Genomic DNA, 14,483 nt, shown 5'->3' on the forward strand with positions numbered 1-14,483 from the left:
TTTTATCTTTACAGTTTACCATGACCACTGATGAAGACTTCTAAGTCGAAACATGTTTGGTCTTTGTTAGTTCATTTTTCAATTGTAATTGGGCTTACTGTGCTATCCCTTTTATTTACCTTCTGGGAGGTGTAAAGGAATTTAGCTGCTACTGCACTAGCACTTTGTATGTTTGACACCTCCTTTTGTTTGTTATACTATTTTGGATTTGCAGTTCTCAAGCCTAGTACTTATTGGCAACACCAGCCTTGTTTACATTAGGGCATGGCATACAGGCCAACACAAGCCTGTCTGTCCACAGGATTGCATACATTATATCTTCTCTCATTCCTCTTGCTTCCTATTGGTTTACTTGGTTTTAATAAAATTACTGAGCTTTTCATTTTTATCCCCCCTAGACTTTTTGTTTCCATACCGGGAGATGGAAGTGCCCAATTACTTCCACTTTCACTGATCACTTTAAATAATAATAATAATAATAATAATAATAATAAGTTTTATTTATAGACCGCTATTCCGCAATGATCATAGCGGTGTACAGTAAAAATTGCAATACAAAATTAGCCCCTACACACCCCCTCACTCCCTCCAGGCTGGATGATGACAGTTGGCTGTAGAGGGAGGGCTCTGTCTCTTCAGGGCAGTCCCGATGGTGTTGGATTCGCCCCCTCACTCCCTCCAGGCTGGATGATGACAGTTGGCCGTGGAGGGAGGGTAAATGTTGATGCTTCTCTGCTCCCAGAATATTTAAATAAATACTATGGGTCCCTTGATCTTTTTATACATGGATTGTAGAGGGAAGCATTATCTAAATTTTAACCTACGTATGACTGCAGAAATATATCTTACCGCCCTGGAAAGTAATCCGCTGTTCTTCTGAGGACACAAGATTCTTTGCTCTTTCCACCACTTCAGGAAGGTCAAAAATGGTCACCTTGGAATTTGGGTACAATGAAATATATTTTTTTGCAAGGGCATCACTACTTCCTTAAAAAAAAAAAAGAACAGAATGTGAAATAAAACAAACAAAACAACACACAATTATTTTATGTCTTTTGAACTTCTTCCTAAACTTTCTGCATGAAATTTCATTCAGTAAATTCAATTTCTTTCAAGACTAGAGTCACAGATTATTAAGATGTAAAAGAGAAGCTACGACTTACTAGAAAAGACAAAAATGCTCCGTAAGATAGAAGGCAGTAGGAAAAGAAGTACATTGCATCACAGATGGATAGACGTGATGAAGGAAGTCATGCCCTGATGATAGATGACTTGGTAGTCTCTAATTCTTGAGGTTGTCTTAAATTGTAGTCAATTCGTTGACAATAATGAAAGAATATGGCTTGCTACCACTAGGTATGCTAGAGAAATTTATCACAGAGTCCTTATTTCAAAGGCCTGACACTGCTGAATTCCGCACACTTAGCTAATACTGTATCAGTTTGGGTGTATCTGTTGGTGGAAATTTGCCAGAATTAGAGATGGAAAGAGTATTATAAAAATATTTGGCAAATGGTTGAAAAATGTGTTCCTCAATTGTCAGGAAACCCTGACAAGGTGAATCCTGGATTGACAAGAATCTTTACAGTCCAGGACTTATACTGCACAAAATATGCATTTTTTGTTCAAAAAGAGAAAGCGAGGGAGAGAGAGAGGAAAACTTCATGTAAAGATAAGGCAGATTTGAGCAGGCAGAGGGAAGGCAAATAATCTGTTAATAAATGAATAGTTTTTGAAGATATCTTTTTCCAGTGAGAAGAAATTCCTAAAAATACTCATTACTTCCTTACAGAATGAAATTAGTGAAGAATTGCATCCATAGCCAGAGGAGGAAATGTCAGAAACCCTATGATAAACTGAACCCATAATAGGATCTTCTTGGCCATATTTGTTCAGAGATCTGCCTTTGGCTTCCTCTGATGCTGGGAGTGTATGACTTGCCCAAGATCTAACAGTAGTTCAGCAGTGAATTGAACTCTACTCTCCAGAGTTATAGTCCAATGCTCTAACCACTACAACATGCTGAATCTTGAATAAAGGAAATATTGTGTATTAAAGTAATTATAGAATGTACAGTGGTATAGGGGTTACTACCACTTTTAATGTCAAAGAATCACAGGAATGAAAGGCAACCTGAGAGGTCACCCCTCAAGTCAATAGGGATTCAAACTCCAGAGAAAGAAAGAAAGGCAGCTGAGAATTTCTGCTACTTACCTCCCAAATCACAAACAACATGGAAACAAGACAGATCCAAAGCAGACATTACATCCTCACCATACAGACTCCAAGCATCCTCCATAGCACTGGAGAATCTTTGCAGCTCTTCCTTTGAACTAGGAAATCAAAATCAGAATGGAAAATAAACAGGAAAAATGACTGCATACAAATTCTGATATACAACTGCAGATTCACAGAATCAGAAAATCATAGAGTTGGAAGACACCTAAAGAATATCAAGTCCATCAATGATGCCCATTCCAGGACGCAAAAAGATCCCTCTTTTTTTCTGCTTCTTTTTGCTCCCTGCGGAGGCCGCGGCATACGGTTGCCGTGGCCCCAATCCAGGGCAAAAAGGTGTGGCATCCCACCCCCGTCTGTACAGCCCCTCTGTCTCCTTGAGGTAGAGCATATTCCTGGTCCCTATATTTTGCATATTTTATATATTATATTATATTATATTATATTATATTATATTATATTATGTATTTTGAACCAGGAGCCCTGGTGGTGGCTTGCTTAAATGCCTTTACTGCAGCCACCCACGCACAAACCACAAGGTTGCAAGTTCAATACCAGCCAAGGGCTCAACCCTGACTCAGCCTAGCATCTTTCCCGAGATCACTAAAATGAGTACCCAGCTTGCTGGGGGTAATTAGCTTACACATTGTAACCTGCTTATGAGGTGCTGATATGCGGTATAGAAATGTACTTCCTATTGCTATATGTACACAAGAATTATATCACTTTGCAGAAAATATCTCCAGGCAGCAAACACAAAACAAATTACTTTTACCTGCAGTTGACCTTAAACCAATCTTTTTCTGAAGTGCCAAACACTGATTGAATCTGGTTTTTTCCTTCCCTGAAATATAACAGTATTTTCAATTACATGAAAATTAGATAGCAGAAATATCAAACCCAATGTCAAATTCTCACATTATATTGGCTCTGATGTGATGTGTAACACCAGAGTGCAAGAAACATGGGCAGGAAGCATTGTGAGGGCATGAGGGGAGGCAATCGATTGGAAAGGAGGGGAGGGAGTGGGAGATTTTACCATACATGAAGCAACAAATGATAGATATTCAAGCTAGAGTATGAAAGAGAAGAAATACTAGGAGTCATATTGCAAAAATAGGTTGGCTAATCAAGCATAACAAAGTATTTCAGAGGAAAATCACCCTGTGCTTATAGATTTTATCAAAGCCTTTGACTGCATAGATCATGAAAAAGTATGGCTCTCTCTGAAAGATGGTTGTGCCACATCATTTGATTGTCCTGATGTTCAACCTACTCTCTGGACAAGAGGCCACTCCTGGGATGCAGCAGAATAGATTCTAACTGGTAAAAGTATTAGGTGGATTTCATCAACCTATACTCATACATATTGCTATAAGATAAAATAAACATCACAGCATATAGCAAAGTTCCCACTCTTGAGAGGGTGTGTTTATTCCTCACCTCACAGCCTCTGCCAAGTATTGCAAACTTGGATAGGAGATCTCAGAGAGTAACATCATATATTGATACTGGGACTTTGGACTTGATTTAGCAAGGCAGAGGTTGGCAAGTTCAGTGTTTCCATAAAGACCTTAAAATAAACAAGACAAAAACTTTATGTTGTAAAACCCTGAGAGAAGGCGAATAACAGATAGGTAACAAGTAAGGAGAGCCAATGTGGTGAAGTAGTTTGAGCACTGTGGGCCCAGACAGGTGAAAAAAAAAGGGGCTTTCAGCTGCTTTGTGAGTGTGACATTTAGACGATGCACACTCCCAATGCAGCCCAAAGCCACTCTTATGCTGCACTCTAGTCTTTAGGACCAGAGCAAAAATGAGCCAGGATAATCCTGCTCCTGATGGTGCAGCTTTGGGAGTAGGCCATGCGGTCGCCATAATCCCGGCCTGATAGTGGCCGGAGCGGCCTTGGGCCACTCTTTCCCAGCTGTCTCCTCTTCTACTGAATTGCCACTTGGGATATCAGTGTTCAAATGCCTGCTCAGTCATGGAAACCCAGTGGGAGATCTAGGGAAAGTCACACTCTTTCAGCTTTATAGGAAGGCAAAGCCAAACCCATTTGAACATATTTTCCCCAGAATATCCCATAAATCATAAATAACCTGAAGATAACAAAGGGTTGCCAAATCTCAAGTCCTTGTCCTGAGTCTCCAGTTTTCAGTGACCATTTGCAGGGAGGAAATAAAGGTGCACATTTTCCAATTTTGAGGGACTCAAATTTAGGCAAGGGTAAATGGGCAAGGATTAACTTATAGGTTGCTGAAACTTGCCAACATGCTTTAGGTAGATCATGATTTACTTACATAGGGGCTCAACAGACGGGTGGCGAAACACTGCCCCTGTTTGGCCTGTATTGTTTCCGCAGCAACCAAATGGTACAGCAATGATTCACTCCCTCTCAGGAGCAAAAAGAAGCTGCTAAAAGCAGCTTCCTGGAATGGGCGTGATTGGTGTGCTCGCTTGCTGTGAACGTACCCCTTCCGGCCAGCATTGTTTGGGCGCTGCACCATACTCACATAATCATGCCCCTCCCCATGTGGACAGGGGTGAGCCATGATGGCAGCATGCCACCAGACTAGGGCTTCTAGGCATGTCAATGCCCAGCCTCATCTAGCCCTAGTCCTGTACTGCCCCTTAGTTTCCTCTTTTCATTCCAATCTTGTGTCAGAATGGCTCAGCATCTGAGCCCATCTGCATTCAGCATCTGGCTAGGAGCAAGTAGGCTAGATTTAAAGATTCCTTATCTTGTCTCCCTAAGGAGAGGAGAGGGAAGAATCCCCTCATACCATATTGATCTGTGAGCAGCTCCTTTAACTAAGGCTTAATTTCCAAACATGAACATACATGTTATCTTTCTGTGTGTTTGAATGGCAAGCTGTGAGCCACTGTGGCTAGTACTTGATGATCATCCCAGGCCCTGAGGATAACCAGGGGCTTCCCTAGGCAACAAAGTTTGGCCTAGTAGCCTCAGGGCCTAGGTGTTCGTGGACTGGCAATCCACTACTAATGAATGCAGCATATTGTCACTACCAAGGGCCAGTCTACACAATGAAAATTCTCCTGGTAGAAAGCAAATAGAATATGTTCCAGCCATACATGATTCAAATGAATGGGGGGGGGGGGGTAGTGAAAAAGTCCTCAAACTATGAAAAAAATGGTATTGCACTTTTTACTGTAGCATTATCGGTTATGTGGAATAGCGGTATATAAATAAAACATATTTATTATTATTATTATTATTATTATTATTATTATTATTATTATGTGGATGTCCTTGCATGACAGAGGGCAGGTGGATGGGCGGCCAGATTTTTTTAATACTGTGTGGCTGACAGAAATCGCATACATGCAAACAGGGGGGAATTTGGTCAGAACAGCAGAAAATAGGACCCGAACTGAAAGTATGAAAATTTGCAAACAAATTGCCTAAAATACAAATATAGATTGCCCCAAGAGGCAACCCAAGTTGCTTCCTTCCTATGATATGGTTACCTTCATTGTCCTTCTTCTCCATTCTTAGTAACTTTAAACCCACACAGGCCTCCAGCAGCCTCTCCATTCCTACATGGCTGGTGCCCAGGCGTTCAGCGATAACTGTGGAGGTCAGAGTTTCTTCAGACTCCAACAGCAGATCAAATACTCCCAATTCACAGGCAGTAAACATAATCTGCAAACAAAAGGAATAATGTGTTCAGATACTTGGCAGTTATAAAAGTTAATTTTCTTTCTGTTGTTGCTGATATGACCCATTTTAAAATTTGTAAAAGACTAACAAACATTCTTTCTTTATAGAGTAACAGTGACCAAATACAATACAGTACTAAAATATGGACACCTTTAAGGAAGACAGGAGATGGTTTTGTTACCCAAAAACTACTGCTAAATCAAGAAGATAGTGGAGAATCCTATTCAAAGCTCTGCAGTTCCCATCAGCCACTTTTTAATATGTCAATGAAATGTGGAGACCTCTCTGAATTCAAGGCCATTCTGGACAGTGCTTGCAGAAGATGATTTCTTTGCGGGAGAAATGCAGAGTTGTGCAAGAGATGAAATGTGCAGTCAGAGTCACAAAAGTCAATACCAAGGAACTAGAGCCTCCATCTCCTTCCTAATTTGCTTCCCAGCCTTTTTCCTTTCAAAGTCTAAGTACAACTTCTGTTCTTTACCTGAGTGGGAAGTGTCTGTAGGCTGTATCCCATCTACCCAAACAGTAGGACCACCATACTCCACCTGATAATTTGAGAATCTTGTGTTTGGTCCCCCCATGCCCTCATCAGTAAAGTTTTGCAGAAAGACATGCTCTAAGCAGCCAGGAGAACTCCTTATACAGTGGGCCCTCAGTATCCACAGATGCTCAAGCCCATTGTCCTTGATGGTGATGTGACCATTAGGGACAATGGCACAAAAGTCCCTCGCCCCTTCTCCCCTCCTTCCTCCCTCCTTCTTTTCCTTCTCCTCCTCCCTCATTTCTGACTTCCTTCCTTCCTTCCTTCCTTCCTTCCTTCCTTCCTTCCTTCTTCTTTCCAATCTTCCAACCCGAGTTGGCTTTGAGGGTGGAGTCTACCGCCCAGTCAGCTGGCGTCAGGGCCAGGGCCAGGGCTTGAGTCTCAGAGCCCAGAGGCTCCATCTCGGGTTTTGGGCCTGTGGATGGGGCTCCAAGACTCAAGCCCCAGCCCCAGCCCAGGCTGACTGGGCAGCAGAGTCTGTCCCCAAACCATGCTGTGTCGAAAGATAGGAAGGAAGGGGGCGAAGGGAAGGAAAGACAGAGGGAAGGAAGAGAGAGGGAGGGGATGATGGACTTTTATCCCCAATGGTGGTGCAGTGCTTGTGTGCTACCATTGGGGACAATGGGGCAATGGGGGCTTTCCATTTGCAGATGTTCAAATCTGCGGATGGCAAGTCCCTGGATTAGGAGGGCCCACTGTATTGAGGGCAACAGTAGTTCTGGATTTCCCCTGTAGTTCATACTAGTAGCAGATCACAAAGGCATCAAACTTAAAGCTGTTGCAAATATGAATTGACTCTGCAAACATTTTACCTCCGTGAAGTGAGTCAAAAGGGAAGGGAAACTATTTAGCCAGATAAGCAATCTACGAGATGAAAGCACTGGACACAATATTTCCAGTGAAGAAGCTCTGGAGTATGCTAGTTCTTAATAATGGGCTTCATCACTTGGTTGTGGGAATAAGTTAGAGAAGAGGACCCTCACATTCTGAGGGCCTTCAGATGCTTTTGACATTTATAGAAAAAGTGAGTGCAGCACTCCAACTGCCCCAATTCATCTGTTCCACTTTTTCAGCTGCATTTAAAATGTCCCAGTTTCTATTTCCTCTCCTCTTTTTCTCTTTATCCTCAGTTTACTGCAGTTGCTGTAAACTGAGTTCAAAGTGCTGTAATTTCTTCACTCAGTACTACAACCCAGAGAGAGAGGATAAAAGCAGAGGGTGTAGGTACTTGACCTTCCCAGTGGGCTCAGGAAAAAGCAAACTAATGCATCTCACCAAAGATTGTGCATTCTTCCTCATTAGTAACTTTTGCTATTTTTACCATGCTCTACTGTTGTATGGCCTCATGTGCCCGAGTTTTCATTTGTAAAATGTTACAATGTACGGTTGGAATAAAGAGGAAGCGCTGCAATGGGAGAACGTCATCATCAAGAGCCCTGTAAATTCCGTGAATGAGGCAGAAACATAAACTTTTTGAGCTCCTCTAAGAGAGGATTGTCAAAGCAGAAAAACAGTTTGTGAGAGAAGTAACATTTGGATTCAACAGAGAGAGAGGGAGAGAGAGTTAATAACACACATGCCTATATAAAAAGAATTAGTTAGCAATCTTAGAAAGAAAACGTTTGAACTCCATGTGAACTCTGAAGAGGTCTGGACTTCATATGAACTGTAAGGGTAAGAGAATTGCTCATTAAGACTTGGAATAGATGAATGGTGTTATCTTTTGGCAAGAGGAAATTCTCCAGTTGATATGTATGCCATCCCGAACTGTGTGCCAAAAATAGATGGAATAGCATCCATAATCAAGGACATAACAATAAAACAAAACACTATCATATACTAAACATAAAATCCTTGCAACCCCACCAGTTTTGAGCTCCCAGAGTTGCCTGCTTACCTATTATACAGTTGACCATTGTTATCCACTGGGGTTTGGTTCCAGGAACCCCGTGAATAACAAAATCTGTGTATGCTCAAATCCCATTAAATAATTAAATATAATGGCATAGCAAAATGGTGTCCCTTATATAAAATGAAAAAATCAAGATTTGATACTTGAAATTTTTACTTTTTTGGAATATTTTCAAGTCGTGGATACTTGAATCCATGTATAAAAAAATCTGTGTATAAGGAGGGCCAACTGTACTTACCTGATGAATATATATGACCATCATGAGAGTTAGTTTGATACATATATATCCATCATGAGAGTTAGTGTCATTGGTCTGAGTGTTGGACTAGGACTTCTGGAGACCAGAGTTTGAATCTCAGCCATGAAAACCCACTGGGTGACTTTGGGCAAGTCTTGCCAACCAACCTGCTGGTAACTTCCCTCTGAACAAGTCATGCCAAGATAACCCCATGATAGATTTGCTTTGAGATATCATATGTAGGAGCAATGTGACGACACACAACAACAACTGTACCTACAAACATGCACATACTCCTTCCTCTGGGTGGGGTGGGGATTTCACACACAGAGTTACACATCCCAGTAATGCTCTTTACTGAGAGAGAGTCAGCAGAAAGCCTTTTATTTCTTCCCTGCCAGCTCTAATGTACCTGGCTCTTTTCTCTGGCAGCCCCAGCAGCAGCTTTAGAACAACCCTGTGGGAAGTGAATCAAGGAATCCTATGAGTTAACAAGTAAAGCATGGGATGCACATGTGACCCCCTGGGCTCCAAGGTGCATCAGCAGTGTAACAAAAAGTGTGCATTTTTGAATTTATTGAGAGTTTAAATATCTTATCTGTGGGCCGCCTTTGGTCCTTCCAGGGAGATAGGCAGCATACAAATGAAATAAAGAAATACTTTAAATGAAGCTAGGATGTACAAAAAAAGACAGATTTTTTTTCTACCACACATTCACTAAAAAAAGTGAAGCTTTGATCATTTTTAACGCTCTAACATTTTCATGGACATTATCTACTGATCTTACCTTTGAAATTAAAAATCCATGTTGTTGCTGAAATAAGCTTTTAAGCATTTCTTCTTCAGAATCCATCCTTTTCCACTGCTTTCTCACACAAGTCCTGCTTAGATGATTGTGTGGTTTTAAACGTATCAAGGCAGAAGCCTTTCTTTAGTGCCACAAGGAAGACCCTTTTATCTTCTTGCTGTGCTGTACTTGCTCAATGTCTCTATTACGAAACATAGGAGCCTTTAAGAAATGGTTAACTGATTGATGTCAAAAAATGGTGAACCAGATTTGCAAAACTGTGCCACAGTTGTCCAGAAAATCCCAATTTAAACTGAAATATGAGAAAAGAAAGAAGAAGGGCACGCGCCCCAGGCACACGCACCATTAGAATTAGTGGATGTCGCCCCTCTATGCACAATCAAGGTCATGCATCTGAGATCCGCAAGTTAGGAGGGGCGACTGTAGTTTCATCGTAATCTAGGAACAGCTTCTTTAGCTAAATCTTAATTTCCAAATGAGAAAATATGTTCTCTTTCTGTATATGTGTGTCCTTGAATGATAAACTATGGTCTAATACCTGATGCATAACTGGGGGCCTTAAATAGGATGCAAGTTTTGACCCAGAAATCTTGAGGCATGAGATGATCCTGAACTGGCAACCCTACAGTGTATTGTCATCAAGGGGCAACCAAAGTTCCTTACTTCTTCTAATATGGTTACCTTCATTGTTCTTCCTCTCCATTCTTAGTAACTTTAAACCCACACAGGCCTCCAGCAGCCTCTCCATTCCCATGTGGTTGGTGCTCAGGCGTTCAGCGATAGCTGCAGAGGTCAAAGTGTCTGCTGACTCCAAAAGGAGATCAAATACTCCCAACTCACAGGCAGTAAACATAATCTGGAAACAAACAAGCGGGGGGGGGGGGGGGGAGAATCAGATACTTAGCAGTAATATGGGTTAACTCTGTTGTTGCTGCTGCTGTTATGGCCCATTTTTAAATTTCTAAGGAATTAACAAAGCAAAAATGGCCAAATACAATATGAACACTTTTGAGGAAGACATTTTTGTTATATAAAAACTACTGCTTTATCAAGCAGGTACTGGAAGATCCTGATCAAAGCTCTGCAGTTGCTGTCAACCACTTGTTAATATACCAAATGAAATGTGAAGAATTCAAGGCTGTTCTATGCAAAGCTCTTGAAGGCAGAAGATGAGTTCCTTCAAAAAAAATATGCAAAGTTGTACAAGACATAAAACATGCAGGCAGAGTCAAAAAAGGCATTAGTAAAGGGCAAGGGGCTCTGTCCCCTTCCTAATTTGTTTCATTTTCAAGGCCTAAGTACAACTTCTGCACCTGTGCTGAATGGGAAGTGTCTGGGGGTTGAGATGGGCTGTGTCCCATCTATCCAAACAGTGAGACCACCCTGCTGCACCTGATAATTTGAGAATCCTATATTTGCTTCCCCCAAGTTCCCGTTAACAACTGCACAGAAAGGCATGCTGTAAGCACCCAGGAGTATTCCTAGTGCACAAGTACAAGAAAATAGTTGTGGAATGCCTGTATTAGAAGCAGGTCATTGTGAGAGCAAGCTTCAAGCTGTTGCAAATATGAAATGCCATTGCAAACAGGGTATAACTATGAGGGTGCGGGGTATGTGGATCACACTGGGTAACACCTCAATGGGGTGTGTGTGAAACAAAGTGCACTAGTAGGAAGGAGCGCTAAATTTCCAAGTCTGGTAGCTTTGCTGGTCAGGTAGGAAAGGGAGTGTCCTCCCTTTCCCATGTGTTCAGCAGGCTGTGGGGTGACAGAAGAGGGTATTGAATTCTGGGTCTTGTGTCTTTGCTGGTGAGGCAGAAAAGGGAGTCTTCTCGCTCAGCCAGCTCCTCCTCCTCTAGCTCTTTGGCAGTAGCAGTAACTTGATGGCTCAGTCAGGCAGAATGCACAGGGATGTAGCCAGGATTTTGGGAAGGGGGGGGTCAAGACTAAGTGCCACCATTTTGAGAGGCTAAGAGCCACCCCAAGATACAAAAAGAGGGTCGAGCGTTTAACCTCGACACCTCGATGGCACTACTTTAACTTCCGTTATGGCTTCGTGCTATGGAATCTTGGGATCTGTAGTTTTGAGGACCTGTTGAGTCATCTGTCAGGTGCCACAACAAACTACAAATCCCAGCATTTCACAACATGGAGCCAAGGGCAGTTAAAGTGGCATCAAACTGGAATATTTTTTCAGTGCAGATGCAAACTTAGCTCTTCCTCTGAAGGTGTTTACATCAGATAAATTCAGCTCAAGCAAAGTGCAGCTTCTCAAGCAATGAGCGGCAGCCACTCTGTTCATGCTCAGAGACACTCTGCTCATGCTTTGAGACACTGTATTCCAACTTCTGAGCTGAGCTAAGAACCCAGGCTGCATCCACACATTTCATTCCCACTTCCAAGAGGGTTTTTTAATTTTAAGACACACACACACACTTTTTAATTCCAAGACTTATCTATCTATCTATCTATCTATCTATCTATCTATTTATCTATCTACCATAATTTTTAATTCCAAGCCATTATACATTCCTTTCTTTTTATGAAAAACAAACCCTTTTAAGAGAATCCTATTTTGGGAGAAAGGCAGGGTATAAAATCAATCAATAAAAAATTATAGTGCAATAGTCCATCAGTGCATGGCTTGCATTATAAGACTTTATAACTTTATACATTTAAAAACAATTAAAATCACAGTAGGCTCAGAGTGCTATAGAATCATGGAATCATAGAGTTGGAAGAGACCCCAAGGGCCATCCAGTCCAACACCATTCTGCCATGCAGGAACTCCCAGTCAAAGCATCCTCAACAAATTATGTAATGTAGGTGTCCATCTACATTGTAGAAAGATATACTATAGATTAATGCTATGGAAAATCACCACCTTGAGTCCATATATTGGGAGAAAAGCGGGATATAAGAAAACAACAACAACAACAACAATATCTGGGTATTGTAGTTTTGTGAGACATTTAGCATTCTTTGTCAGAGAGCTCTGGTGGCACAACATACTACAAATCCCAGGATTTTCCATAGCATTAAAGTAGTGTCGAACTGGATTATTTCTGCAGTGTGCAGTTCCCAGCAGTCTGTGGTGCTGCTGGATGATTGGGCCTGCAGTCTAGCATTGCCTGGAGCAGGGCCATAGGACTCCACAGCCCCGATTCATCGTCTTAGATTGATTCCATATATTAATTAATAAATCATAAAATCATAGAGTCGGAAGAGACCCCAAGAAGGGCCATCCAGTCCAACCCCATTCTGCCATGCAGGAACTCTCCATCAAAGCATCCCCATTGACATGCTAAAAAGGGGCCAGCTAACTGTATTTTATTCCATTTGTCTTTTTAAAAAAAGAAAAAACAAGGCTGGAAGGAAGCCTCTTGCCTTTTTGCATCACAGACCCTCCTCTTTTTTGTTGTTGCAAAAATCCAGAAATGACTGTTTTTGAAAACCTGAGATCAGGATCAGAAGAAATGTCCAGAGTAGAGTCTGAGTCTCCTTTCTCTGGACTTCCGAAACCTAAATTATTCCAAAACCCAAAACTGACCCTGAGAGCATCTGGTCTGACCCCAAGAAAAGGAAACCTGGGAATCCTGAAGGTTTAGAGAAATTATTGAATTATTGAATTATACAAGGAATAGTGGTCTCAGGGTTTTGCTGAAGCTCAGTGTACAGAAGCACAACATTATTTTAAAAATATTGTGTATTAAATGACCTTCAGTCTATGTCTATGAGATGCATATGAGACATACATGGATCCCATCTCCCATTATATCCCATTAGACATACTGTATATAAATATACCAAACTCTGAAAAACTCCAAAATCCAAAATACATCTAGTCCTCAGCATTTTGGGTAAGGGATATTATTATTATTATTATTATTATTATTATTATTTTACTATATTGTATATGGATATAACTGCTGAAAGTAAAGTTAGAAGTCACCTTTTCTTTCTTTTATATTTCCTTTTAGAAGCTTCCTTCCTTCCTTTCTCCCCTTCCTCTTCCTCCCTTTCTTTTCCTTCTTTTCTTCAGTTCTCCCTCCCTCCCTCCCTATCATTCTTCCTTCCTTTTTCCCCTTCCTTCTCTTCTTCTGAAGAGACTTTTATTCTGGCAAAAGCACAAGGGAGGAGGGGGAGGAGAAGGAGGAGTGGAAGCTGGACTCCAATGGAATCGAAAGGGAAAGAAATCACAGGGACCCACTCCCTCCCCCTCCTCTCTCTCTCTCTCTCCCCCCCCCCCCCCCTGAGCTTGCAACTTTTGTTTTGTCTTTCCCCTTTTCCCTCTCCGAGTTCTCCGTGATTTTGATGGAGGGGAGGAGGGGGGAGGAAGGAGCTTGAACGCCCCCAGGGCCTGAAGGGGGGATCCGGACTCCCCCCCCCCAAAAAAAAAAACCCTGGCTACGTCCCTGGCATGCAGGAAGGCATATGGGGAAAGGAGCCAGGTTGCTCTTCCTCATCTATCCATAAAGACACATTGCTACCATACATGACAGTTCTTTCAGACCATGTCTCCTTCCCCATCCCCACGCAAGTCAAAGGAATGGTGAGGACATCCAGAGAGAGGTATGGGTGTATAAATACTGTATCACACTCTCCTTTGCTCAAGGTGGAGGTACACAATCCTTTCAGTAATGTATGTGTGTGTATGCCCTTCTTGCCAAAGGGCAAAACGTGGAACAATCCAGGAAGAAACAATAAAACAAACACTCTATACAAAAGGTAAAATCCCCACCAACCCACCAGTTTTCACCCCCTAGAGTTGCCTGCCTGATACTGATCTGAGAAATATATACTGTATGTCCATTATGAAAGTCAGTCTGAGGGTTGGACTAGAACTCTTGGAGACCAGGGTTTGAATCCCTGCTCAGCAATGGAAACCCACTGGTTGACCTTGGGCAAATCCTGCTGCCAACCAACCTTCTGTCATCCCCACTCTGAACAAATCTTGCCAAGAAAATCCCATGATTTGCTTTAAAGATACCTTATGTCAGAAACAATGTGAAGACAAACAACAACTACACACACACATTTCCTTTCAAGGCGTGGGGCTTGACAC

At 41.8% G+C, this 14,483-nt stretch overlaps 1 protein-coding gene across 1 annotated transcript in view; it reads right to left on the reverse strand.

The window, feature by feature from the left end:
* LOC149319279 (acetylserotonin O-methyltransferase-like) overlaps nucleotides 1-9,464 on the reverse strand; it is a 13,480-nt gene extending 4,016 nt beyond the window's left edge. The window contains exons 1-6 of the mRNA XM_089508015.1: nucleotides 9,399-9,464; nucleotides 5,728-5,902; nucleotides 3,682-3,811; nucleotides 3,014-3,082; nucleotides 2,215-2,333; nucleotides 850-987 (exon numbers count right to left, since the gene is read on the reverse strand). Coding sequence (XP_089364141.1) covers nucleotides 850-987; nucleotides 2,215-2,333; nucleotides 3,014-3,082; nucleotides 3,682-3,811; nucleotides 5,728-5,902; nucleotides 9,399-9,464 — 697 coding nt within the window. The remainder of the gene's footprint in view (nucleotides 1-849; nucleotides 988-2,214; nucleotides 2,334-3,013; nucleotides 3,083-3,681; nucleotides 3,812-5,727; nucleotides 5,903-9,398) is intronic.
* Nucleotides 9,465-14,483: the final 5,019 nt, after the last annotated feature.

Source organism: Sceloporus occidentalis, unplaced genomic scaffold (genome assembly GCF_023333645.1).
Source record: "Sceloporus occidentalis isolate IW3139 unplaced genomic scaffold, rSceOcc1.0.p SCAF_2, whole genome shotgun sequence".
Classification (NCBI taxonomy): Eukaryota; Metazoa; Chordata; class Lepidosauria; order Squamata; family Phrynosomatidae; genus Sceloporus; species Sceloporus occidentalis.